This window comes from Dipodomys merriami, unplaced genomic scaffold, assembly GCF_024711535.1.
Source record: "Dipodomys merriami isolate MVZ:Mamm:240054 unplaced genomic scaffold, mDipMer1.0.p SCAF_202, whole genome shotgun sequence".
Lineage (NCBI taxonomy): Eukaryota > Metazoa > Chordata > Mammalia > Rodentia > Heteromyidae > Dipodomys > Dipodomys merriami.
Window position 1 is genome coordinate 482,679 of NW_027203405.1, and position 26,241 is coordinate 508,919.

At 54.5% G+C, this 26,241-nt stretch overlaps 1 protein-coding gene, 1 long non-coding RNA gene and 1 other non-coding gene across 5 annotated transcripts in view; 2 read left to right on the forward strand and 1 right to left on the reverse strand.

The window, feature by feature from the left end:
• Positions 1 to 1,141: 1,141 nt before the first annotated feature.
• On the forward strand, positions 1,142 to 15,239 carry LOC138833199 (uncharacterized). Of its 2 annotated transcripts, none has more exons than XR_011373843.1 (5): positions 1,142 to 1,258; positions 9,387 to 9,584; positions 10,841 to 11,045; positions 11,561 to 11,644; positions 12,999 to 15,239. It is a non-coding gene; the product is annotated as an uncharacterized lncRNA (long non-coding RNA). The 2 variants fall into 2 exon arrangements; XR_011373842.1 differs by lacking the exon at positions 1,142 to 1,258 and adding an exon at positions 8,364 to 8,747.
• Positions 15,240 to 22,896: 7,657 nt separating this feature from the next.
• Positions 22,897 to 26,241, forward strand: part of Rptor (regulatory associated protein of MTOR complex 1) — a 287,902-nt gene continuing 284,557 nt past the window's right edge. Inside the window, exon 1 of one of the 2 annotated variants that reach the window (XM_070031607.1) lies at positions 22,897 to 23,538. In XM_070031607.1, the coding sequence (XP_069887708.1) occupies positions 23,377 to 23,538 (162 nt within the window). In that variant the 5' untranslated portion in view covers positions 22,897 to 23,376. The remainder of the gene's footprint in view (positions 23,539 to 26,241) is intronic. The other variant, XM_070031605.1, reaches the window with a different exon arrangement.
• Trnaa-ugc (transfer RNA alanine (anticodon UGC)) lies at positions 24,155 to 24,233 on the reverse strand. The gene has a single exon. It is a non-coding gene; the product is annotated as a tRNA-Ala (tRNA).

Sequence of the window (26,241 nt, forward strand, 5' to 3'; positions counted from 1 at the left end):
CCTTCAGCTCAAGGTTAGTGCTCTACCACTTGAACCACAGTGCCACTTCTGGTTTTCTGATGGTTTATTGGAGATAAGAGTCTCACGGACTTTCCTACCCAGGCTGGCTTTGAACCTCAATCCTCAGACCTCAGCCTCCTGAGTAGCTAGGATGACAGGTGTGAGCCACCAGTGCCCAGCAGCTTCCTTTATGGCTAAGGATGTTGTACGTTTCTTTATATGTCAGTTAGCCATGCCTCTTCTCCGCCCCCCTTCTGAATGACTTAAGGGGAGGGCAAAGCTTACCCAAATGAGTGGCTTTGGGGGAAGGCTCCAAGAAGCCAGAAGTCCCCCTAGAGCCCCCACATCTGCACAGCTTCTCTGCCTCACTGGCACTACATGTCTGGAGCTCAGGGTGACCTCCTCCTCCCCCAGGTCCTCCAGAGAGCAGGGAGCTAGGGCCTCTTTCTAGGTCTCCTTTCTCCTCTGGCCGGTCCCCAGGCCCCCGGCCACGGCAGCCTCTGATGAATGGCCACAATAAGGGATTTGGACATGGGCCCAGAAACCAGAGATTTCTGTAATAATTAGAGATCACTTGGGTCCAGCTCCTGGGAACTGTATGAGGTTAAAATAGAGCTGTTTCCTTGCGTTCCCAAAGTGTGGGACGATGCTATTAGGATTGTGAATGCTGCGGGTCCCGGCTGCCCCCGGCTCCTGTCCTTTCTAAAGGGTGATGTATGCAGCTCAGCCTCAGGGTTGATGGCACGGGTACCTGCTTTTTAACCCTTGATATTTACCCAGTGTGGGCAGTTCGCCAATCCCCAGCTTCAGATTTGCTGAAGTAAATGCTATGCCCTTTTCATAGGGCTGTCATGCATAACAACTGCCACCGTGTTCTCCGATTTCTGCCCCCAGTGAGCCCTGAGGACAAGCCTGGACTTGCTCCGGTCGTTGTATCTCATCCTTCCCTGACGCAGAGCGCTACGCGGCGCCCAGGGCCGGCTCTGTGCCCGGTGCCTAGCCAGGAGAGGCGGAAGCCCATCTCCCTGGAGGCCTGGCATCACGTGGCCGCAGTAGGGAGGAGGAGGGGGATGGGGAGCCAGTGGGCCGATTCCAGCTCCTCCCCCTGTGCCTGCCCAGCCCCCAGCCTTGCCACCTTCTATCCAAAGGAGAAGAGGTTGGGAAGGAACGCTGAAGGGGGACAAAGACCCCCACGGCTTGCTTCAGGTGTTCCAAGTGGCCAGTGATCCCAAACTACTATCCGCACCGTTGTCTGCAGGTCAGCGTTTTTCTTTCTCCGTCACTGATGGGTTCTTCAGGTAGATAACACCCCAGAGGGACAGGGTCACAGCCCAGGTCACCTAGGTCACGGCCTCTCTCCCTGTCCCCTTCTCTCAGTCCGGCAAGCCTTTCACCCATTTCACATATGGTGTCAGCAGGAAGCGCAGTACTCCAAGTATCAACCTCTCAGTTCAGAAATGTTGAAGGGCAGCTCATACCGGGTCATCAATGCTTTGGCATTCGTTTTCTTTCTTTTTTTCTTTTTCCTGGCATTCTGTCTTTTTCTGAGTAGTTTATTGGACTTTCCTGCCCAGGCTGGCTTCGAATGGTGATCCTTAGATCTCAGCCTCCTGAGTAGCTAGGATGACAGGCAGGAGCCACTGGTACCTGGCTCATTCTTGTCTTTTTTTTTTTTCTAGTCATGGGGCCTGAACTCTGGGCCTGGGCGCTGTCCCTCAGCTCTTCAGCTCAAGGCAAGCTCGCTACCGCTTGAGCCACAGCACCATTTCTGGCTTTTTCTGCTTATGTGGTACTGAGGAATCAAACCGAGGGCCTCATGCATTCAAGGCAAGCACTCTACCATTGAGCCACCTTCCCTGTCTTTTTGAAGTGTAATTTGTTGATCTTTTTTTTTTTTTTTTTTGGTCGTAGGGCTTGAACTCTGGGCCTGGGCGCTGTCCCTGCACTCTTCAGCTCAAGGCAAGCTCGCTACCGCTTGAGCCACAGCGCCACTTCCGATTTTCTAGTGGTTCATTGGAGATAAGAGTCTCATGAACTTTCCTGCCTAGACTGGCCTTGAACCACGATCCTCAGATCTCAGCCTCCTGAGTAGCTAGGATGACAGGCATGCGCCACCGACACCCAGCAATCCTTTTTACTTTATTTTTTTAATAGAGTCTCACTATGTAACCTAGGCTGACCTCAAAGTCGTGATCTTTCTGCTTTGGCCTCCGGAGTGCTGGGATTCCAGGCATGTGTCATCATATCTAGCTCTGACCATAACTTCCAATGAATGCTGTCCTTTGCTTACTTTACTGAAATCACTGTGTGGTTCTTGGGTGTCTGCAGGGGATACTTTACCTGGGTCTCCGTGGCCATCCTGGCCTCCACCAGCTCACAGGTTGTAGGAAAGACAAAGTCTAGGGGCTAGGAAGTTGGCTCAGTGGTAGGGTGCTTGCCTTGCATGCATGAGGTCCTGGGTTCGATTCCTCAGCACCACATAAGCAGAAAAAAAAAGCTGGAAGTGGCGCTGTGGCTCAAGTGGTAGAGTGCTAGCTTTGAGCTGAAGAGCTGAGGGACAGCGCCCAGGCTCAGAGTTTAGGCCTCACAACCAGACCCCCCCCAAAAAAAGAAAGAAAAAGGAGTCAGAGTTCAGAACTCCAGAACCAAAAGGTGTGTTTAAGGCCAGGTTTCCTTCTGCAGATGCTGCACATGACAAACAGGTCCTCTTCCCCGAGGCTGGAGGCAGCACCCGGGGCTGGAATTCCTGAGCCTTGGTTGGAACTCATTCAGTGTCTGGAACATGTAGCCTGTCACATGGGCGGGGGCTGATAAAGGCCTCAAGAAATGGACAGCCTGCCTCCTTCCTTCTCCTGAGAGTCTGCAGCCACAGCACAGCCCCCAAAGCAGCTAGGGCCTGAGTTGGTCCTGTCCCCCTGCAGCTTGAATGTATGTGTGTGTGTGTATATGTATGTATGTGCGTGTCTATGTGTGTATGTGTGTACATGTGTATGTATGTATGTGTCTGTGTGTCTGTGTGTGTACATGTGTGTGTGTGTATGTGTGTATTTAGACAGTCTCACATATAGTACAGATTTGATTTGTGCCGCCACACCTGGATCGATGGTTATTTCCCCCAGTAGAGAACGCGTGTGGTAGTCCAGGCGTGAGGTGCTGGAGGGTGAGCCTGGTTGGGTTGATGTTTCCACGCCTCCCCTCTGCCTCAGAGACCCAGACTCTCAGTCCTTCAGAGCTGACGCTCTGGGAACTGATTGATAATAGCTTGACTCAGAAGAGGCTGAAAGATAAACCCAAGTCATAGGGGATGTCTTCTCCATGGAAGGGAGGCTCAAAGATTCACAGCTAAGGGCTGGGAAGGTGGCTTAGTGGTAGAGCCCTTGCCTGGCATGCATGAAGCCCTGGGTTCCATTCCTCAGCACCACACACAGAAAAAGCTGGAAGCGGTGCTGTGGCTCAACTGGTAGAGCACTAGCCTTGAGCAAAAGAAGCTCAGGGACAGTGCCCAGGCCTTGAGTTCAAGCCCCAGGACTGGCAAAAAAAACAACAATAACAACATATTGACAGCTAAGCAGAGCCGGGCGCCGGGGCTGCAGTCCAGGCTGCGGTCCACTCCACAGCCCTTTCCTAATCTGATGGTCTCGCAGCAGATCTCTGCAGCGGCTGCTGGCGCTCACTGGCGGGGCAGGGGGCGTGGGGGGGGGCGCCACAGCATGGAAGTTGAGCTCAGATCCTGGGTTCTTTCCCAGCCTCTTTTCCTCGCCACCTGGCCCAGTTCCCCCCTCCCACCCCCACCCCTCCAGCCTCCTCTTGGCTCCAAATTTAGTTGTACGACAAGAGAGGGCATTGAACTCAGTGTCTCCCCTGGAGAGCAAATTATAGCCCGGAGCTGAGCTTCTGTGTGCGTAGCAAACACTGCGAGTCCTGGATACACAAGAAGACAAATAGAGCAGATGGATTCTTCCTGAATTCAGCAGCCGGAGCCGTGTGGGGCTCAGACTCGGAGACTGGACAGAGACTCAGAGCCAGAGGAAGAGGACGGTTTGGGGGGCAGAGAGGAGCCCACAGCGCGGCACAGCTGTGTGTGGGTTATGGGCAGAGGCCCACGGGGGCCAGACATGGGGGGATTGAGGAGAGCCGGCCAGGGAGCGGCGGAGAGTGAGGAGGGAGGCTGGGAGATGAGGTCTCTGTCACAGGTCGAGCGGCTCCAACAGCCGTGGTCATCGTTGCGTTGTGGCCAGGGTTCAGCGTCTGAATGGGCCGTGGGACACAGTGTCTCTGGGTCCCTGCTGAGACCTGGGTTGCCTGCTGTGCTGTCCCAGGTCCCAGCGCCGGCCTGGGGCGTCCCTGGGCAGCCTCAGCACAGAAGTGACCGATGGCGGCACGTGAGCCTGGCTGCTGGGCAGGATCACTCCAGGGAAGAGCACATGGCAGGACTGGAGACCACTCTACTGTTGCCGTGACAGGTTCTAGCCTCACACAGTATGCCGTGTCACTGTACCCTTCATGGACGCTGGAACGTATTTCTCTTTATAGAGAAGGTCATGGTGGCTCAGAGAGGCTGAGTAACCTGCTCAAGGTCACACAGCGGCAGATCTGGAACCGGAGCCCAGATCTGCTGACTGCAGAGCACAAGACTGCTTGGCAGGGTCCAGTTCCTCGAGGCTGCTGGCCTGTGGCCTCCCCGGGTTGTGTGCCCAGTATGGCCACCCCAGGACATCATCTTGTGTCTGAGGCCAGGCCAACTACAATGCAGAGGCTTGTGCCCCCCCCCCCAGGCTTGCAGGGACCTGAGAGCCCGGCAGCCCACCCGACCCCTGACCTTTCCCACTGTCTTTGCTCCTTTGTTCCCAGTCAGAGGAGCCCCACCTGCCCAGGTCCTGACTGCTGCCGGGGTGGAGCTAGGGACGGCGTCCCCGCGGCTCTGCCTCCCTGGGCCTCGCTGCCCACCCGCCCTGTGCCTGGCGGCCTGCGCCTCGCTGCCCACCCGCCCTGTGCCCGGCGGCCTCGGCCTCGCTGCCCACCCGCCCTGTGCCCGGCAGCGGCCTGCGCCTCGCTGCCCACCCGCCCTGTGCCCGGCGGCCTCGGCCTCGCTGCCCACCCGCCCTGTGCCCGGCGGCCTGCGCCTCGCTGCCCACCCGCCCTGTGCCCGGCGGCCTGCGCCTCGCTGCCCACCCGCCCTGTGCCCGGCGGCGGCCTGGGCCTCGCTGCCCACCCGCCCTGTGCCCGGCGGCGGCCTGGGCCTCGCTGCCCACCCGCCCTGTGCCCGGCGGCGGCCTGGGCCTCGCTGCCCACCCGCCCTGTGCCCGGCGGCCTGCGCCTCGCTGCCCACCCGCCCTGTGCCCGGCGGCCTCGGCCTCGCTGCCCACCCGCCCTGTGCCCGGCGGCCTCGGCCTCGCTGCCCACCCGCCCTGTGCCCGGCGGCCTCGGCCTCGCTGCCCACCCGCCCTGTGCCTGGCGGCCTGCGCCTCGCTGCCCACCCGCCCTGTGCCCGGCGGCGGCCTGGGCCTCGCTGCCCACCCGCCCTGTGCCCGGCGGCCTCGGCCTCGCTGCCCACCCGCCCTGTGCCCGGCGGCGGCCTGGGCCTCGCTGCCCACCCGCCCTGTGCCCGGCGGCGGCCTCGGCCTCGCTGCCCACCCGCCCTGTGCCCGGCGGCCTCGGCCTCGCTGCCCACCCGCCCTGTGCCCGGCGGCCTCGGCCTCGCTGCCCACCCGCCCTGTGCCCGGCGGCCTCGGCCTCGCTGCCCACCCGCCCTGTGCCCGGCGGCGGCCTGGGCCTCGCTGCCCACCCGCCCTGTGCCCGGCGGCCTCGGCCTCGCTGCCCACCCGCCCTGTGCCCGGCGGTGGCCTCGGCCTCGCTGCCCACCCGCCCTGTGCCCGGCGGTGGCCTCGGCCTCGCTGCCCACCCGCCCTGTGCCCGGCGGCCTGGGCCTCGCTGCCCACCCGCCCTGTGCCCGGCGGCGGCCTGGGCCTCGCTGCCCACCCGCCCTGTGCCCGGCGGCGGCCTGGGCCTCGCTGCCCACCCGCCCTGTGCCCGGCGGCCTGCGCCTCGCTGCCCACCCGCCCTGTGCCCGGCGGCCTGGGGCTCGCTGCCCACCCGCCCTGTGCCCGGCGGTGGCCTCGGCCTCGCTGCCCACCCGCCCTGTGCCCGGCGGCCTCGGCCTCGCTGCCCACCCGCCCTGTGCCCGGCAGCGGCCTGCGCCTCGCTGCCCACCCGCCCTGTGCCCGGCAGCGGCCTGCGCCTCGCTGCCCACCCGCCCTGTGCCCGGCGGCCTCGGCCTCGCTGCCCACCCGCCCTGTGCCCGGCGGCCTGCGCCTCGCTGCCCACCCGCCCTGTGCCCGGCGGCGGCCTGCGCCTCGCTGCCCACCCGCCCTGTGCCCGGCGGCGGCGGCCTCGGCCTCGCTGCCCACCCGCCCTGTGCCCGGCGGCCTGCACCTCGCTGCCCACCCGCCCTGTGCCCGGCGGCGGCGGCCTCGGCCTCGCTGCCCACCCGCCCTGTGCCCGGCGGCCTCGGCCTCGCTGCCCACCCGCCCTGTGCCCGGCGGTGGCCTCGGCCTCGCTGCCCACCCGCCCTGTGCCCGGCGGCCGGGGCCATCCAGATGCTCCAGGTGGAGCGGGGAGCTGCGGGGTGGGGAGTCCTCTCTCAGGTCCAGCTGAGTCCCAGACCACGAGCCGGCCGCCGCCGCGAGGGAGCTGGGGCAGGTGACACCGGGCGCCATGTGTGTTCCCACGGCCCTCAGCCGCTTCTCCACGCACGCACGCCGCTTCGCCACGCACCACGCCGCTTCTCCACGCACGCCCGCCGCTTCTCCACGCACGCCGCTTCTCCACGCACGCCCGCCGCTTCTCCACGCACGCACGCCGCTTCGCCACGCACCACGCCGCTTCTCCACGCACGCCCGCCACTTGCCACGCACGCCCGCGCCCTCAGGCTCCGGCTGGGTGCTGTAAACCTTCACCCCAGACCCCAGCTTCCCAAACCCAAGCTCTGCCCGCGCTCCGCTCGCTTCCCGGGACTTGGACAAGGCAGCGCGCACCTCTGCGTGGCTGCCCCTCCGCAGCGGGTCCGGGCCGGCCGGCCAGCCTTCCGCGGGGCGCAGCGTCCACTCCGCCTGGCCACTCACCCGTGGACGCACGCTGGGGAAGCGGCCATTGGGAACGCAGGAGTCAGTGTGCATCCCCAGGCAGCCAGCAAGGAAGGAGGGAAGGAAGGAGGGAAGGAGGGAGGGAAGGAAGGAGGGAAGGAGGGAGGGAAGGAGGGAGGGAAGAAAGGAGGGAGGGAGGGAAAGAGGGAGGGAAGGAGGGAAGGAGGGAGGGAAGGAGGGAGGGAAGGAGGGAAGGAGGGAGGGAAGGAGGGAAGGAGGGAGGGAAGGAGGGAAGGAGGGAGGGAGGGAAGGAGGGAGGGAAGGAGGGAGGGAAGGAAGGAGGGAAGGAGGGAAGGAGGGAGGGAAGGAGGGAGGGAAGGAAGGAGGGAGGGAGGGAAAGAGGGAGGGAAGGAGGGAAGGAGGGAGGGAAGGAGGGAGGGAAGGAGGGAAGGAGGGAGGGAAGGAGGGAAGGAGGGAGGGAAGGAGGGAAGGAGGGAGGGAAGGAGGGAGGGAAGGAGGGAAGGAGGGAGGGAAGGAGGGAAGGAGGGAGGGAGGGAAGGAGGGAGGGAAGGAAGGAGGGAAGGAGGGAAGGAGGGAAGGAAGGAGGGAAGGAGGGAAGGAAGGAGGGAAGGAAGGAGGGAAGGAAGGAGAGAGGGAGGGAAGGAAGGAGGGAAGGAAGGAAAGAGGGAAGGAAGCAGGGAAGGAAGGAGGGAGGGAAGGAAGGAGGGAAGGAAGGAGAGAGGGAGGGAAGGAAGGAGGGAAGGAAGGAAAGAGGGAAGGAAGCAGGGAAGGAAGGAGGGAAGGTGGGAAGAAAGGAGAGAGGGAAGGAAGGAGGGAAGGAGAGAGGGAAGGAAGGAGGGAAGGAAGCAGGGAAGGAAGGAGGGAAGGAAGGAGAGAGGGAGGGAAGGAAGGAGGGAAGGAAGGAGGGAGGGAAGGAAGGAGGGAAGGAAGCAGGGAAGGAAGGAAGCAAGGAAGAAAGGAGGGAGGGAAGGAGGAAAGGGAGGAGAGGGAGGGAAGGAAGCAGGGAAGGAAGGAGGGAAGGAAGGAAGCAGGGAAGGAAGGAAGGAAGCAGGGAAGGAAGGAGGGAAGGAAGCAAGGAGGGAGGGAAGGAAGAAGGAAGGAAGGAGAGAGGGAGGGAAGGAGGGAGGAGGGAGGGAGGGAGCAGCCGCAGTGTGGTCAGGAGGGCAGGCTGAGCTCTGGGCAGGATGACAGGTGTCTCTGTCTGTACAGCTTCTCCGTGGTCATGTCCCTATCTTCTGCTCAACTCTTCCCCTCAGGGCCAGGACCACGTCTTCCACTTAACGGGGGCCTCTTTGGCATCCTGAAGAGGGAGATTTGGGGAGATGGAAGGAGCCCACAGGCTGCTGCATCGGGAGCTGCTTCTGTGCTGTTTCAGAAGTCAGACCCGTTGGGAAGACCAGAAAGATGAGCAGGAGTGCTGCCGGTGCTTTGTGCCTGTAATCCCTGCCCTTGGGAGGCCGAGTCAGGGAGACTGGGAGTTTGAGGCCAGCTTTGGCTACACCGCGAGACCCTGACTCAAAAATGCCAGAAAGAAAAGAGACAAAACAAGAAGGGGAAAGGTCTGCCCGCAAGCAATCAGCTGGTTCCGAGAGACAAGGACACAAGGAAAGGCTCCGAACTGCTCGGCTACCGCCAGCCGCGTTGGTGGGTGGCCGGCAGTCCTGTCCCTACGTCCTTGCTCTGGTGGGACAGGGCACCCCTGTTCTCCTGGACGCAGGTGGCTGGCGGCTGGCAGGGCTTTGTGCCATCCGTTGTCCCCTACGTCCTTGCTCTGGTGGGACAGGGCACCCCTGTTCTCCTGGACGCAGGTGGCTGGCGGCTGGCAGGGCTTTGTGCCATCCGTTGTGTCTCCGCCCACTTTGGGTCCCCGGCTGTGGCAGAGGCCCGGGGAGCAGGTCCGGCCGGTCCCCCACACGCTCAAGCTCCCATTCACCGCTCTGTTTTTCTATTTTGGCCAAAGCAAGTCTCAATGCCAGGCTCGCAGGAGAGCGCTCTGCACCTCGGTGGGAAAACCCACAGTTCATGTGACAGTGGGGACACAGGGGTGAAGAATTGGGGTAACCAGAACATTCCCTGGACCTGGAACACCTGCTGGCGGACCCATGCACCCACTGCCCCGTAGGGAGAGTTATTTTTTTTTATTTATTTTTTTTCTCTGTAAGTTTATGATTCCGATTCCACAATCTCAGCGGATGCCTGATGCACCATGCATGAGCAAGTGCAAGTCGTGTTAGGCAGCCCCGTGCCCAAACCCCTGCAAATCCCTCTTCTTTGTTCCCCTAGGCTGGTGAGGAAATAAAAGGTTCTGTCTGAAGGCTGATGGGTATTAGCTGAGCTCCACCGGGCTTGAGTCAAAACCGGGAATGTCTGTGGATCAAAACCAAGCCTTATTGGCAGCGCCCAGGAAGAGGAAGCGAGCTGCTGAAATCCTGCCCAAGTTGTGGCTGTCAACTGCCTGGACTGCCAGACGCGCACTTCTGGGTATGCGTGTGTGCGTGTGTGTGTGTGCGTGTGCATGTGTGTTGTGCATTGTGCTGAAAGAGTTCCTTGGTTTTTTCCACGAAGGGCCTGGATTACTAAAGAAAATCCAGCTTACGTGTCCAAGGCCAGAGCCAGCTTGTTTATCTCTGACTTCTCCATGCTCTGTGAGTCTCTCGAGGCTCAGTTCTAAGTAGGATTTATGTCTCCCCAGCTGTAAGGTAAAACCAAGAGGCTGGCATTCCATTTGCAGGAGGCAGCGTGATGCTCTCATATACTTAACGTGCGTGCAGCAGAGAGAAGGCCTTATCTCATTAGAAATTCTGTGTGTGTGTGGCGGGGGGGGGGTGAGGGGGGTGCTGGCCCTGGAGCTTGAATTCAAGGTCTGGGTGCTGTCTCTGAGCTTCTTTTTTGTTTTGGGGGGGGTCCGGTTGTGGGGCCTGAACTCTGGGCCTGGGCGCTGTCCCTCAGCTCTTCAGCTCAAGGCTAGCGCTCTACCACTTGAGCCACAGTGCCACTTCCGGCTTTTTTTTTTTCTGCTTATGTGGTGCTGAGGAATCGAACCCAGGGCCTCAGGCATGCAAGGCAAGCGCTCTACCACTGAGCCACCTTCCCAGTCCTGTCTCTGAGCTTCTTTGCTCAAGACTAGTGTGCTACCACTTGAGCCACAGCTCCATCTTTTTGGTGGTCAATTGGAGATAAGCGTCTCCAGGAGGGGCTGGGAAACGTGGCTTAGTGGTAGAGTGCTTGCCTTGCATGCCTGAGGCCCTTGGTTCGAGGGCACAGCACTTCCACTTGGAGGTGGAGCTCAGACCTCACAGAACACCGAACCACCCAGAACCTTGGGTTTCCAGCCTCCAAAACGGTAAGAAATGGATTTCTGTTCTACAAATGGCTCCATCCATATGTTAGACCAGGGGTGAACCCTGGGAAGGAGGTGGAGTAAGCCAGGCTCAAAGGCCAGATGCAGGGGTTCCCTCCACCGCAGCCCAGCACCTCACAGAGCTAGCTGGTCAGTGAGGGCGCAGGGGAGTTAGGGTGGGTCCTGTTTGAGGGGGGATGGAAGATGAGGAAGCCCTGCAGACAGATGGCGCTGGCGGCTGCACGGCTCCGTGAGTGTGCTAAGAGGCGCTGTGCCCGAGACGCGGGCAGAACGGTAACTTTGATGTTACCTAGCGTGAGCTCTAGTTTAAAAACAAACTAAGAAATGTAATGTACTCAACGTGTTAATAGCGTTCCTCCCATTTTCTCCCCCTCAGCACTCAGTCCACTCTGCAGTCCTGGACGTCAGGGGGACTCCAGCTCACTGGGCCGGTTCTGTCCACCCAGAAGCCAAGTCAGATCCACCCTGGGTGATTTCATCAGTTGAGGTCCCCAAACCTGCTCCTTGAGTTCAGGGCTCAGTCTGCTCAGAACACAGGGAAACCCTTGACTAGTTGAGCACAAAGGCCGTAGATTATATAGGTGAGTTGGGGGGGGGCATGGTACAGGCCTTCCTTGCCCTCTCTCCACCACCTCTCTCCCTCCCTTCCTTCCTTCCTTCCCTCCCACTGAGGAGAAAGGAATGGAAGGAGCAGGATCTTCATCCTGTTTTCAGACCGGGCAGGTCAGAGAAGGTTTTAATGGCCGGCTCTGAAGGCAGCAGAAGGTTGGTATCTATGACCTGCCTGGCGGGAAGAACTCCTAGTCCTCTGGCTGGAGTGACGAGCCAGGTGTTGGGGTGGAGACCACAGCGAGAGAAGCTTGCAGCCTCCCGATGCTTCCCTTTGGGCCAGGCGCCCCTTCCTGGGCTCCCTGTGGTCGGTGGCTCATCCTGACCCTCCCTTCTGCAGAGAGGCTACATCCCGCGGATAGACTTCCGAGTTCCCAAGTATGAAATGTGAATCTCTCAAACACACCTGGGTGCAACTTGTTCTAGAAGTGCCTGGATCCCTGTGTGTTTCAGCCACCATCTTTTCCTGTGTTCATTCACCCAGCAGATGCGGATGCAGGGCTGACTCTGTGATGGGCACCAAGACACCAGTCCTTGCTCTCACCAGAACCTTCCAGAACAAGTGGCCAAGGTGAGATGTGCCAAGTGGTAAGGGAGCGAGGAGAGCAGGCAGGATGCAGGATGATCCCAGGGGCCTTTTAGTGTTTGGAGGTGCAGCTTTTCGGATACAGGGAAGACCAGAGGAGGCTATGTGGATGTCCCCCTTGCGCTGTGGTGACAATGGCAGATTTATAAGAAGACAAAGAGAAGCCAGACACCAGTAGCTCACGCCTGTAATCCTACCTATTTAGGAGACTGAGATTGAAGGATCACCATTCAAAACTAGCCTGGGCAGGAAAATCCATGAGACTTTTTTTTTTGGGGGGGGGGTTCTTGGGGGTTGAACTCAGGGCCTAGGCGCTGCCCCTAAGCTCTTTTTGCTCAAGGCTAGTGCTCTAGCATTTTCAGCCACAGTGGCACTTCTGGTTTCCTGGTGGTTAATTGGATATGAGAGTCTCCTGAGGACTTTTTAGCCTGGGTTGGCTTCAAACCGCAATCTTCAGATCCCAGCCTCCTGAGTAGCTAGGACCACAAGACTGAGCCACCAGTGCCTGGCTTGTCCGTGAGACTCATCTCCAATGAAGTACCAAAAAGATGGAGCTGTGGCTCAGGTTGGCAGAGGCTAGCCTTGAGTGGAAAAACCGCAGTGACAGCCCTGAGTTCAGGCCCTAGGATCAGCACGCGCACGCGCGCACACACACACACACACACACACACACACACACACACACACGGAAGAGGGACTGGGGTCAGCCGCTGTTGTGCCCCGGGGGCTGGACAGAGTCTGCCCACCCTGGCTGTAGGAAGGCCCTCCCCAGATGCAGCTGCCCAAACTTGACCTTGCCAGCGGTCGGAACCATGAGCTAGAGGGCCTTTTATTCTCCATGAGTCAGGCTGTGGCAGCTGATGGCAGCAGGAGATGCAGGAGGACGGAGAAGCTATAAAGGTGTCCATCGATGGGCACGGGGGGGGGGGGGGCTCCTCCATGCTGCTCTTCCCCTCCTCTGGGAGCCAAGGATGGAGGAGGTATAAAAATCCAAACTGTTCTCTAAAGAAATGAAAAGAAAAATGTATATTTAAGAAAGAGATAACGATAGCGATCACTTTGGCTCAAAGGTAATAAAAATAAGTGTCATAAACATAAACTGGAGGATCAGAAGCTGCACTCCTTGCTCGTTCCCTCCTCTCTCTCTCTCTCTCTTTCTCTCTCTCCCTCTCTCTCCCTCTCTTTCTCTCTCTGGCAGGCAGGACACCAAACATTCTCTTGACAGTCTCTCTGATGAAGCACTGGAGAAGAGGAAATATGGGTGGAAGATGGAGAGTTATGGGAGAAAAATAACGACCTCAACTATGGCAGAAATTGAGAATACAAATTATCTTTACAGATCTCTCCCCGGCTGACGGATACAGGGACTGGAACCAACCTTGTTCTGAGGAGGTGGCTGGCAAAAGTCATGAATAATTCATGGGGCGGGGGCCTGGTCTATGCACTGTTTTGACGGAGAAGGTTCCAGTACCATTGGTACAGCTTCCCGATGGATGGCTTTCTCTACATCTGCTCCCTTCCGCCATCAGACTGAACCCGCCGCGGGGACAGGCAGTCCAGACAAGAGTCGGCCTCCACAGCTGGCTGTCTGCAGACAGCCGCCGGGCCTCCTTGCTGAACTTCATTCCAGATGGAGCAACAGAAACTTGTTATCTGCTTTGCTTCCGTTTTCTGTTTGCTCTATGATTTGCCTTCTGCAAGTGTGGAGGAGAGAAGAGCAGGCATTCCTGGAGTCAAAGCCTGGCTTCTTTCGCAGGAGTCTAAAGCCCTGCGTGGCTACATCTTCCAAAGGCCGCTCATTGTCCGGCAAACCCCTTTCAGTTCCTGGAAGGCTCAGGATGCAGTGGCCTAGTGCTCTGTGCCCTCCTCTCCCCCGGGCACCTTCCTCCAGTGGTTGAAAGCTGAGTCTTTCCTGAAAGGTGCACCTCAAAATAAAAATAACAGGGCTTGCTTATCAAATATGCAAAATGAAGGAAGTACAACCAAATTTCAGGGACTTGGGCTTAGGGGAAGTATAAAGACGTTGCTTGATGCTGCTGGTTGTAGGCAAGCTAGAAGGACCTGGTGGAAATGTCTAGCTTCAAAAAGTTCAGAACTACTGGGCACTGGTGGTAAATGCCTGTAATTCCAGCTACTCAGGAGGCTGAGATCTGAGGATTGCAGTTTAAAGCCAGCCTGGGCAGGAAAGTGAATGAGACTCTTATTTCCAATTATCCACCAAAACACCAAAAAAAAAAAATGGAACTGTGGTTCAAAGTGGTAGAGTGCTAGCCTTGAGGAAAAAAGTTCAGGGACAGTCTCCAGGTCATGAGTTCAATCCCCATGATTGACCAAAAAGAAAAAAAAGGGGGGGCTAGGAAGTTGTCTCAGTGGTAGAGCGCTTGCCTTGCATGCCTGAGGGGTTCAATTCCTCAGCACCACATAAGCAGAAAAAGCTGGAAGTGGTAGAGCACTATCCTCGAGCTGAAGAGCTGAGGGACAGCGCCTAGGCCCAGAGATCAGGCCCCACGACCTACAAAAAAAGAAAAAAAAAAAAGTTCAGAACCTGCTGGGCGCTGGTGGCTCATGCCTGTAATCCTAGCTACTCAGGGGGCTGAGATCTGGGGATCGTGGTTCAAAGCCAGCCCAGGCAGGAGAGACCGTGAGAATCCTATCTCCAATAAACCACCAGAAAACCGGAAGTGGTGCTGTAGCTCAAGTGGTAGAGTGCTAGCCTTGAGCTGAAGAGCTGAGGGACAGCGCCCAGGCCCAGAGTTCAAGCCCCACAGCCGACCAAAAAAAAAAAAAGTTCAGAACCTGCTGGCTTGGTGATGTAGCTCAGTGGCAGACCAGTTGCCTTGAACACTGCCAAAAAAGTAGCTAGGCACAGCACAGTGGCTGAAGTCTATAATCCTAGCTACAGGGAAGTGGAGATTGGGAGCATTCTGTTCTTTTTGTTGTTGTTGTTGTTTGTTTGTTTGTTTCTAAACTGTCATTTTTTTTGTGTGTGTGTGGTACTGGGGATCAAACCCAGGACGTTGCACTTGCTGGGCAAGTGCTTTGCCTCTGAGCTACATCCCAGTCCAGGACTGACTTAGAGCTAGCCCAGACAAAGAATTCCACAGACTCTATCGCAACCAATAAAAGTTTCGATAGGACTGGGACTCAAGGACTCTAACAATGCCATAAGCAGAAATAGATAAGATCTCTGTTCAGGCTGGTTAGAAATCTAATCGATAAACAGACAAACAACAGGGGCTGGAGCGAACAGTTCAACCTTGGGCCATTACTTAATCTTGCATCAGCTTCCCGTAAAATGGGCTGAGTAGGTGGGTAGTGAGTTCTTTTGGTACTGAGACTTGCACCCAGGATCTTGTACTCGACCGAAAGCAAGCTGGCACTGAGCTAGCTTGGGTTGTGACTTTTCACATTTTTTTATAACAAACTTTCACTAATTTTATAATACAACATTATAAAAATGTTATAATGCTTATCCAGGTAACGGTGGCTCATGCCTGTAATGCTAGCTACTCAGGAAGTGAGATCTGAGGATCCTGGTTCAACTCCAGCCCAGGAAAGAAAGTCCATGAGACTTTTTTTTTTTTTTGTCAGTCATGGGGCTTGAACTCTGGGCCTGAGCGCTGTCCCTCAGCTCTTAGCTCAAGGTGAGCGCTCTACCACTTGAGCTACAGCGCCACTTCCGGTTTTCTGGTGGTTTATTGGAGATAGGAGTCTCACGGTCTTTCCTGCCGGGGCTGGCTTTGAACCGAGATCCTCAGATATCAGCCTCCTGAGTAGCTAGGATTACAGGCGTGAGCCACCAGCGCCCGGCCAGTCCATGAGACTTTTATCTCCAATAAACCAACCAGAAAACTAGAAGTGGCACTGTGGATCAAGTGGTAGAGCACTCACCTTGAGCTGAAGAGCTGAGGGACAGCACCCAGGCCCAGAGTTCAAGCCCCACGACTGACCAAAAACAAAACAAAACAAAACATTATGCTTTATAATTTTTATAATCTTTCTTTCTTTCTTTCTTCCTTCCTTCCTTCCTTCCTTCCTTCCTTCCTTCCTTCCTTCCTTCTTCTATTTTTCTTTTTCTTTTTTTGTCAGTTATGGGTTTGAACTCAGGGTCCTGAGTGCTGTCCCCAAGCTCTTTTGCTCAAGGCTATAGCGCTTTACCACTTTGAGCCATGGCTCCACTTCTGGTGGTTCAATGGAGATAAGAATCTCATGGACTTTCTTGCCCAGGCTGGCTTTGAACCATGATCCTCAGATCTCAGCCTCCAGAGTAGCCAGGATTATAGGCATGAACCACCGCCGCCTGCTCTATAATGTTTTCTAATGTTGCAATTTTTTTTTTTTTGGTCGGTTATGGGGCTTGAACTCTGGGCTTGGGCGCTGTCCCTCAGCTCTTCAACTCAAGGCTAGCCCTCTACCACTTGAGCCCCAGTGCCTCTTCCAGTTTTCTGGTGGTTTATTGGAGATAAGAATTTCATGAACTTTCCTTGCCCGGGCTGGCTTTGAACTGCAATCCTCAGATCTCAGCCTCCTGAGTAGCTAGGATGACAGGCGTGAGCCACCAGTGCCTGGCTTATGCCAGAGAATTTGCACCCAAGCCATCGTGAGTTCCCTGCAGACAGTTGCAGACAGTTGCTTGTGGTCTCTGTGTGACCCTCTGTGAGTGCCCAAGCCAAGCATGAGGCTTCTCTGATCGGGGTGGGGTCATCTCCATTGGGGTCATCTCCTAGCCTTGACCGGTAAAGAGATCTTGAGAAAGTTGTTTAATCCTTCTTGTGTCTTTTACTTCCTAATAAAATGGAGCTAGAACTGGTGCTTTATCATTGTTACTTACTTATTGTCTTACAATAATAGGACCTTGCCTGGCTAGGTAAGCACTTTACCACTAGGCCACAGCCCCACCCCTTACAGATGGGAGATTTCACAAGTGGGTTACTGAGAGGATTGAATGAGTTCATTCTCATCAGAAGGTCTTGGTTTTCCCTCCACAGTATTAGGTGTTTAATATTTTACTTACAGGCATATTTCTCTCATCTTCCTGTCAAGACAGAGGCAGTAGTTGGGAGAGTCTCTTTCCCCCAGGATCTAACTCAGTACAGAAATCAAGAATCACTGACATTATGTAAATATTATATAAAAATAACAAATGAGGGGCTTGAGGAGACAGTTATATTATTTTACTTTCATAAAGGTATAATTTTATTGCAAACAAATATTATTAAAATATTATAGAAATTGTATATTTTTTATTGGATAATGTTTCCTCAATAGTGTCAATCATGAAAAAGCTTTCTTTTAAAAAAAAAAAAAAAAACTTTTTTCCAGACACTGCCAGGGGTGTAGGCCCCGTCAGCCTCTGGACCTGCACCCCGGGGTCTGGGGTGGGGGTGGGGCGCTGGAGGTGGCCTTGCTCCTTCACAAATGGGGATTTTGACCCTGAAAGGAAAGGATGCCTGTCTTTGTTCCTTCTCCACAGGAAGGAATTCTCAAGGGCCCCAGACAGCAAGGCCTGACAGAGCCTGTAAAGTCTTCGTGATGGGGTCCCTCCATCTAGACTGACCTATCTATCCATCAGGGTGCAGTAGCTGGAAGTCAGACCCAGGGCATGTGGAGGCTGGGACACCTGTCCAAGCAACTCTCTCTAGCTCTGCTCCACAGTCTGAGCAACCCAGAGTGGCTTTGCTGCCCTTGGGGAACAGCTCTCCCAGGGGAAGACAGGGGCTGGGGGCAGGTCAGGTCCCCAGTCACTTCACTTCCTTGCCTGGGTGCATTTCCCCTGCTGCTCTGGCTTGTTGCTGGCTGGCTCTTTGAGGCAGGCAGAAACCTTCAGTTCTGAAAGAAGCAATTTGTGGGCAGTGGGTGAAGTTGATCCAATAAGAGCCATTTTTCACTGTGGTGCCCGCGCTACCTAGGGTGGGGGTGAGTCCCTTTTCAAACATGGAATAATGTTATTTCTGCTTGTCAAGATGCGTGTGTGCATTGTTAGAAACATAAAGGAAATCAAAGGTGAAAACCATGTGCAGAAATACCCGCGCAGAAGTGGCGCTGTAGCTCAAGTGGTAGAGCGCTTGCCTTGAGCTGAAGAGCTGAGGGACAGCGCCCAGGCCCAGAGTTCAAGCCCCACGACCGACAAAAAAAAAAGAAGTTACATAAGGGCTGGGAAGGTGGCTCAGTGGTAGAGCTCTTGCCTTGCATGCTCGAGGCCCTGGGTTCGATTCCTCAGCACCACATAAGCAAAAAGAAAAAAAAAAGCCGGAAGTGGCGCTGTGGCTCAAGTGGTAGAGCGCTAGCCTTGAGCTGAAGAGCTGAGGGACAGCGCCCAGACCCAGAGTTCAGGCCCCATGACCGGACCAAAAAAAAAAAAAAAGAAATACCTGCACAAGTTTGGAGGAATGAAAGGAGAGCCAGGAAACAGCCTTGCTGGGCCCAGCTGCCTGCGATGCCCGCAGACGGTGTAGCTGGTGAAGGTGTAGCTGGTGACGGTGTAGCTGGTGAAGGTGTAGCTGGTGACTGTAGCTGGTGACGGTGTAGCTGGTGACTGTGTAGCTGGTGACGGTGTAGCTGGTGGGATGTCTCCCTTGCCTGTCTTCATTTTCTCACTTCGCTGTCAACAAAACATCTGACCTGCAGAGGGGGGTGGGGGCAGGGGGTGGGGGGGGAGGGCGAGGTGTAGCTTAAGAGTTTGCTAAAGACAGAGTAATGGCACTCAGACAAAACTGAAGTACTTGATATAATCTATTTTGGTTTCTTTTAAGCTAAGCATAGATTTCTCTGGAAAGGACAGGAGCTGGCTGGTCTCCCTGCCTGGAAAACAATAGCTGAGCCAGGTACCCGGGGTTTTCTTCCCTTCCCTGACCTCCAGGCGTGTTCCAGATTCTTGATGACAAAACATATTCTGTGTCCTTGATTGATTTAGTGGAGACGCTGCAATATTGGAGAATGGCTGCAGCGGCCCTCCCTGAGGATGAGTGCCCTGGCTGGAAGAAGGCCTTGCTCCACTGCAGCCCACTGGCTGCCGAGCTGGAGGCCGGGCCTCCCGCCCCTCGCTTCTCCCTGGAAAAGCTGTTTATCTGTAACAGTGATCTAGACCCTCTTCCTGCCCCCCCCCCCACGCCCCAATTTCCTTCAACTTCTCCTGTATGTGATTTACACTGTCTGGTTCTCTTGCTCACTTGGCTGGAGCTTTGGCTTCTGGTTTCCTGCAGGGTTTTCTTCCTATTGAAGGATGGGGTACCTCCCCCCATCTGTCAGGCAGAACCCTGGGGTCTGTTTGCCTGTTTGCTGCTTTGGAACAAAGCTGGGTCTCGAAGCCCCTTCTCCCCCCACCCCAACGTTGCCCCTCAGCGGGTGCCAGGGTCACTTGGGTTAAGAATTCCTCTGCTCTGAGATCTTGGGGACGGAGGGGAAGAGACTGAGGAGGCAGTTTGTGGCCAACCTCTTCCTCCAGTTTTATAGCTAGCATCAGACCAGTGTTCATTCATTTCTGGAGACTGGCAATGCTTTCTGGATTAAGCAATCTTATTTAGAGGCTTTACAGAAGCTGATGTTCTTGCTTGTGAAGGGCAAGAGACACTGGAAACTGGTACTGCAGGCCCCAGTGGCCAGCAGATCACCCAGTGCAGAGACAGGGAGGGAGATGGATGGACAGGGAGACGGATGGACAGGGAGATGGATGGTGGGACAAGACGTTCTTGAATTTCCAGCAGCAAGTTGGTTACAGAGGCTCACCACCACACACCGGCCTGAACTGCTCTGCCAAGTGCTTTTCTGGAACCAGAATAGAAGCATCCAGAACACATTGGAAAGGGGCTTTTTTCCTCCCTCCCTTGCTCCCTCTCTCCCCTTCCTTCCTTCCTTCTTCTTTCTTTCTGATTAACTTAAATCAGTTATACATAGAGGTGGGCGGGTTTCATTTTATTACATTTCCACAGGCTTACAATCTATCTCACCCTCCCTATCACTCTCTCTCCCCATTCCCAAAACAACTTTAATAGGTTTCATTGTTCATTGTTGCAAATAAGCTATTTCTACCATACTCAACCTACCTCCTCCATCCTCCTTGCTAGCTCCATCCCCCCCTCCTGCTGGTACTTACCCCTGACAGGTTACATTTCTCTTTCTGTACCCTGCAAGGATGACCTAAAATGAATCAGGCACATTTTTGTTGCTTCAGGATCAGAACCGAGCAGTTATCACCCTGTTTTTGTTTACTTTCAATTTTTTAAAAATATGGTTCTGGGGGCTGGGAAGGTGGCTCAGTGGTAGAGCACTTGCCTTGCATGCATAAGGCCCTGGGTTTAATTCCTCAGCACCACATAAGCAAAAAGAAAAAAGCCAGAAGTGGTGCTGTGGCCCAAGTGGTAGAGCGCTAGCCTTGAGCCGAAGAGCTGAGGGACAGCGCCCAGGCCCAGAGTTCAGGCCTCACTACCAGACCCCCCCCCCCAAGCAACAACAATAACAACAAATATGGTTCTGGGTTTTGAACTCAGAGTCTTACTTGCTAGGCAGCTAGGTGAGTCTCTAGTCTTTCTTTCTTTATTCATTTATTTACTTAAAGCCCATTGGTTATTTTGAGATGGGGTCTTGCTTCCTGCTTGGGTGCACGCCTGGCTTGAGATCCCATTTTCATCAGCTGCGATAGCATGAATCACTGAGTTTGGAATGTGAACTAGCCTTAGGAATTGGCCCTGGCGAGAGCCTCCTGTCGCAGGTGTGGAGAGAGGCTTTGTGGCTGTCTGCCAGCTGTGGCCTCTAGGTTCTGAGTCACACCTGTGAAGCAGTGAAGGGTGGTTTTTTGTGCAGGTCTGAGGGAGAGTGAAACTTGTTGTACTGTTTTAGGCAGAAGGACAGACAATTGCTTAAGGAATCATTCATTGGGTGGAAGCAGTTATGGGGGCCCCATCATGGAAGCAGAGCTGAATCACTGGAGTAGACTTTGGGGGACTATTGTCCCTTGTCTGACTGGCCTTATGCTACCATCTGTGAAATATACATACGCTATCCCTGTCTTCTTCTCCCCCTGATTCAGGGAGTTTGGGGTAGAGGCTGGACATCTTTATTTTGCAACAATTTTCCAAGTGGTTCTGACTAGGGTTTGGACTTCAGTGGGCTCACTATTGACACTTACAAAGTTAGAAGAGGTAAGTGGATTTCCCAGGGTCACACCCTTGATAGGTGAGGAAACACAGGAAATGGGTTTTTCAGGGCACAGAGCCAGTCCAACAGAAAGGTTCAACATCACCGCTTCTCCGTTGCTGTGACTCCTTGCAAAAGCAGCTGGAGAGCAGTTCCTTGAAGCCTGCAGGCAGGGAGGGCCCTTGCCAGTGCTGGCGGCACCTGCGGCTGGGCGATGGGCACTACAGGGCGACAAAGCTGCCTCTCTGAGCATCTGCCGCCCTGAAGACACTGCTGGTGAATGTGGGGACATTCTCTTTGCCATCAGAAAGCAGAAAGTGGGGGAAGGCAACTGACTCTCCTGTGTTTTGGTGCATTGCCCCAAGTTTCAGTGGTGTAATAACCAAACGAATGCTGTAGAGCTGGGTAAATGAATGCCGCAGAGCTGGGTGGGAAGGCTCTGGGATTCAGCACTTGCTCTGAGGCTGAAACAAACACAAACACTGCCAGGATTTTGATACGGACTGCCACATTTGTCCAATCCTAGAAGCCACTCTAAGAAATAGATTTGGATAACTAGGGCACATGGTTGCTAGACTGCACTCTAGCCATAGACCCTGGCAGTGATCACAGGTATATATGGAACCATGTGGCCAATGGTACTCACTACACACTGGGCATCTTCCAGAGTTAATCCCATCTCTCCAGGTGGGTAGTAGTATCTAAGTTTTTTTTTTTTTTGGTCCGGTCATGGGGCCTGAACTCTGGGCCTGGGCGCTGTCCTTCAGCTCTTCAGCTCAAGGCTAGCGCTCTACCACTTGAGCCATAGTGCCACTTCCGGCTTTTTTCTTTTTGCTTATGTGGTGCTGAGGAATCGAACCCAGGGCTTCATGCATGCAAGGCAAGCTCTCTACCACTGAGCCACCTTCCCAGCCCTGTAGTATTTAAGTTTTATGATTTAGGAAACTAAGACTGAGCTAATCAGGGGGTTGACAAATCATGGAAATAGAAGAGGAACAGCCAAGATGCCAATCCAGGCATGGTTGATAGCAAAATGGAAAGGCAGAGAGGAGATGGGCCTCTTGGCAGGCGTGGATTCTACCTAACAGGTATGGTGTCTCCAGATAACCTGTTTATCCAAGACCCAGGCTGCATGGAGCCTACTGTGGATGTTCCCAAGTGCACCAATCGAGTTCTGCCAGTACAATCAGCAAACAAAATCTACTGAATTGAGAAAGAAAGTAATGTAGGAGGCTTGCCTTCATGCCTGGGAATCTACAGCTTCAATTCTTTGCACATGTACCTTTATCAAAACGAGAATAAGTGGTTCAGGAAATAACATGTGTGGAACAACAATAAAAAAATCGTATTCGGTGAAATTATTTTTCACTTGATTTTCTATGGGAAAATTAAAGATACAATTTTGATTGACCCTGTGAAGGATACAATGTGTCAGCCCCCCCCCCCCCCAGTTTTTTGTATTTCATCAATGGTTCTTTCAGGAGCTTTTATTGCCTTTTTAAAGTCTAGAAGAAACAAAGTGTTCTTTTTCTCTAATTTAGAAGCATGTAGTTCTGTTGGTAATAACACAAAGCTTTCTTGAAATAATGAATGGACACAGTTGAGACGGTGGGACTGACTTCCCTCGCAGGCATCTCCAATAGAAACAAACGAATGCAGAGCCGGACCGCGGTTACCCGGGTAACGGGGGCGGGCCTCTTCCTTTGCGGCATCCTCGCAAGCGCGGCAAGCACGCTCGAGGAAGTTTGGCTCGTTGACCGCTCCGTAGACGCGGTGCATGCTGGGTCTCGGCAATATGGCGTCCTCCTTGACGTGCTGATGAGAGGAGTTTCACCGTCGCTCCCAACCAGAGGGCAAAACTCCCCGCCGCGCCCGAGCGCACGTTACCGGTGTTCTCCGCGGGCCGGTGCCGCCCGCCGCTCCGAGGTCCTCCCCGGGCGGGAAGAGCCACGCGGCTGAGGGCCCGCAGCGGGCCGGCCGCACGGGCCCGGGGCTGAGGCGCCGGCCGCGGGCGGGCGCCATGGGCCGGCCGTGGCGCTGGATGCCGCCGCTCCGGCGGGCGTGGGACCCGCGGGGCTGACGCCGCGAGCCCGACCCCGAGGCCGCAGCGCCGTGGGCGCCGCCGGCGCGCCGGCTCCGGAGCGGGCGGCCTGCCGGTGCTCGGGCGACAGCGGGCGGCCCGCGGTCAGAGCGGGCGGCCTGCCCGGCCTCGGTCCCGCCCGGCGCGCAGAGGCCTCGGCCGCCTTTGACCCTCGCGGGGTCCGGATCGCCTCGAGAGCAGCCCGTGACTTGGGGTCTGTGCGGGGCTCCGCGCCCGCCCGCCCGCCCGCCCTCCCCGCCGGCCCTCCCGGCCTCGCCTCCGACTTCCCGCGCGGAGTTGAGGATCTCAGCTTCGTTGATTTTTTTTGGACCGAATAAGGACCGTTCTCCACCCCCCGCTCCCCGATTTCCTTTCCGAGCCCGCCGTCCCCCGCCTGTCTTTCTGCGTCTCACTTCACCAGGCCCGTTCTGGTGCACACTAATTTTCAAGGCTGGAGGTTCTCGAGCGCTTGCTGCCAAGGACTCCCCCTCCCCCTCCCCCCCAGATGGAGTCCGAACTGCTGCAGTCGCCCCCGCTGGGACTCGGGGAGGACGACGAGGCCGACCTCACCGACTGGAATCTGCCTTTGGCTTTTATGAAAAAGAGGCACTGTGAGAAAATTGAAGGCTCCAAGTCCTTAGCTCAGAGCTGGAGGATGAAGGACCGGGTAAGTGGATTTTCACAGCACCCCAAAGACTTGGTGGGTGTTCCACCTAAGAAAGTTCGGAGTTAGAAGAATCTTTGGGAAAGTGCTGGTGTTATTTCCCGTCCACGTGTTACATGTCAGCTACGAGGAGCTACTTCTGATTCCCGTTTCGGTCCGGAAACTAAAAAAGGCCCTTTGGTTTAGTCATTACTGTCCAGGTAGTGTTAACTCAAATGAAGTTTTGATTCGGACTGTGAAAAGTAAGCAAATTTGAAAATATGGCATTGCTAATACGTACATGGTGTTTGATATGCTTAGTGCTAATTAGCACTCGAGGAAAGACAACTTGGGGAATAATACATCCATGTGGCTAGTCAACTTTTGTGATTATTCTAGCTCACCCACCCCCCTCCAAAATACCCAGACTGGCAAAGTGCCTAAGTTGGATATAGTGTAGTAGGAAGTAGGATCACTGGAAAGTGTTCACCTAGTGCCAGACTAATGCAAAGTTTTTTTTTTTTTTTTTTTTTTTTTTTTTTGGGTCCTGTCGTGGGGCCTGAACTCTGGGCCTGGGTGCTGTCCCTCAGCTCTTCAGCTCAAGGCTAGCGCTCTACCACATGAGCCACAGCGTCACTTCTGGCTGAGTGCTGAGGAATCGAACCCAGGGCCTCATGCATGCAAGGCAAGCGCTCTACCACTGAGCCACCTTCCCAGCCCCACTAATGCAAAGTTTTTTTTTTTTTTTTGGTCGGTCATGGGGCTTGAACTCTGGGCCTGGGCGCTGTCCCTCAGCTCTTCAGCTCAAGGCTGGTGCACTACCATTTGAGCTACAGCGCCACTTCCGGTTTTCTGGTGGTTTATTGGAGATAGGAGTCTCACGGTCTCTTCTGCCCGGGCTGGCTTTGAACCGCGATCCTCAGATCTCAGCCTCCTGAGTAGCTAGGATTACAGGCGTGAGCCACCAGCGCCATAAAAATTGAATTTCATCTTAGTTTTTAAAACAATCTTTGTAGAAGTCCTTTTTCTTTCTTTCTTTCTTTCTTTCTTTCTTTCTTTCTTTCTTTCTTTCTTTCTTTCTTTTTTTTTTTTGGGTTGGTCGTGGGGCTTGAACTCTGGGTCTGGGTGCTTTTCCTGCGCTCTTCAGCTCAAGGCAAGCATGCTACTACTTGAGCCACAGCACCACTTCCGTTTTATTAGTGGTTTATTGGAGATGAGAGTCTCAAGGAGTTGCCTGCCTGGGCTGGCTTTGAACCGTGATCCTCAGATCTCAGCTTCCTGAGTAGCTAGGCATGCGCCATGGACACCCAACTGTCTAGAAGTCTTATATGTGGTTTCTTGTTGCTATGTCCTTCATTAATCATCATCTGTTCTGGGTCTTCAAATCAAAAGGATAGTACTATACCTTACTTATACACACTTTTGTCTTTTTTTCTTCTGGTTGTGTGGCTTGAACTCAGGGCCAGGGTGCTGTCCTGGAGGTCTTTTTTGCTCAAAGCTAGTGCTCTATGACCTTGAGCCACAGTGCCATTTCTGGTTTTTGAGTGGTTAATGGACATGGGAACTTTTCTGTCAGGCTGGCTTCAAACTGTGATCCTCAGATCTCAACTTTCTAAGTAGCTAGGATTTTAGGCATGAGCCACCACCAGCACGCAGCTAGTTTGTCTTTTTGTGATTATTTTCTTCTTCTAGGCTTCCTTCATTTGTGTGAACATTTCAGTAGTGTAAAAAGGAGAAGTTATGCCGGGCGCTGGTGGCTCACTCCTGTAATCCTAGCTACTCAGGAGGCTGAGATCTGAGGATCGAGGTTCAAAGCCAGCCCGGGCAGGAAAGTACGTGAGACTCTTATCTCCAGTAAAAACCACTAGAAAACGGGAAGTGGTGCTGTGGCTCAAGTGGTAGAGCGCTAGCCTTGAGCTGAAGAGTTGAGGGACAGCGTCCAGGCCCAGAGTTCAAGCCCCATGACTGACCAAAAAAAAAAAAAAAAAAAAGGAGTTGGGCCTGTGCTGGTGGCCCAACTGTAATCTTAGCTACTCAGGAGGCAGATCTGAGGATCAAGGTTCAAAGACAGCTTGGGCAACAAAGTTTGTGAGCCTTATCTCCAATTAACCACCAGAAAATTGGAAGTGGTGTTGTGGCTTACACTGATAAAGCCACTAGCCTTTAGCAAAAGAGTACAGGGACAGTGCCAGGTCCTGAGTTCAAGCCTCATGATGGACCAGAAAAAAAGAAAGAAAAGAAGTTGGTATTACAATATGTGATTTGCTTATAAAAGGCTATTGCTTTTCATATATAACATTAAACACTTAAGGTAATTCTAGCCTGTTACTAGTAATAATCAGTGTTACTTTTAAAAGATCCAAGGAAATTTGTTTCTTCCAAAAGGAAGTTTAAGGAATAAAATTGGTTGTTGAAATAGGGCATATAAAGCTTGTCTTAAGGACTTCTGTAGTACCATTACATAGTTAAGACCTTTTGTGGTTGCTGTGTATATATTTTTTAAAAAGGCAACTTTTTTTTTTTTGGTTGTTCGTGGGGCCTGAACTCTGGGTCTGGGCACTGTCCTTCACCTCTTCAGCTCAAGGCTAGGGCTCTACCACTTGAGCCACAGCACCACTTCCGCTTTTTCTGCTTATGTGGTGCTGAGGTATTGAACCCAGGGCCTTGTGCATGCAAGGTGAGCACCCTGAAAATGCAACTTTGTCTAATCTTTAAAAAAAATTTTTG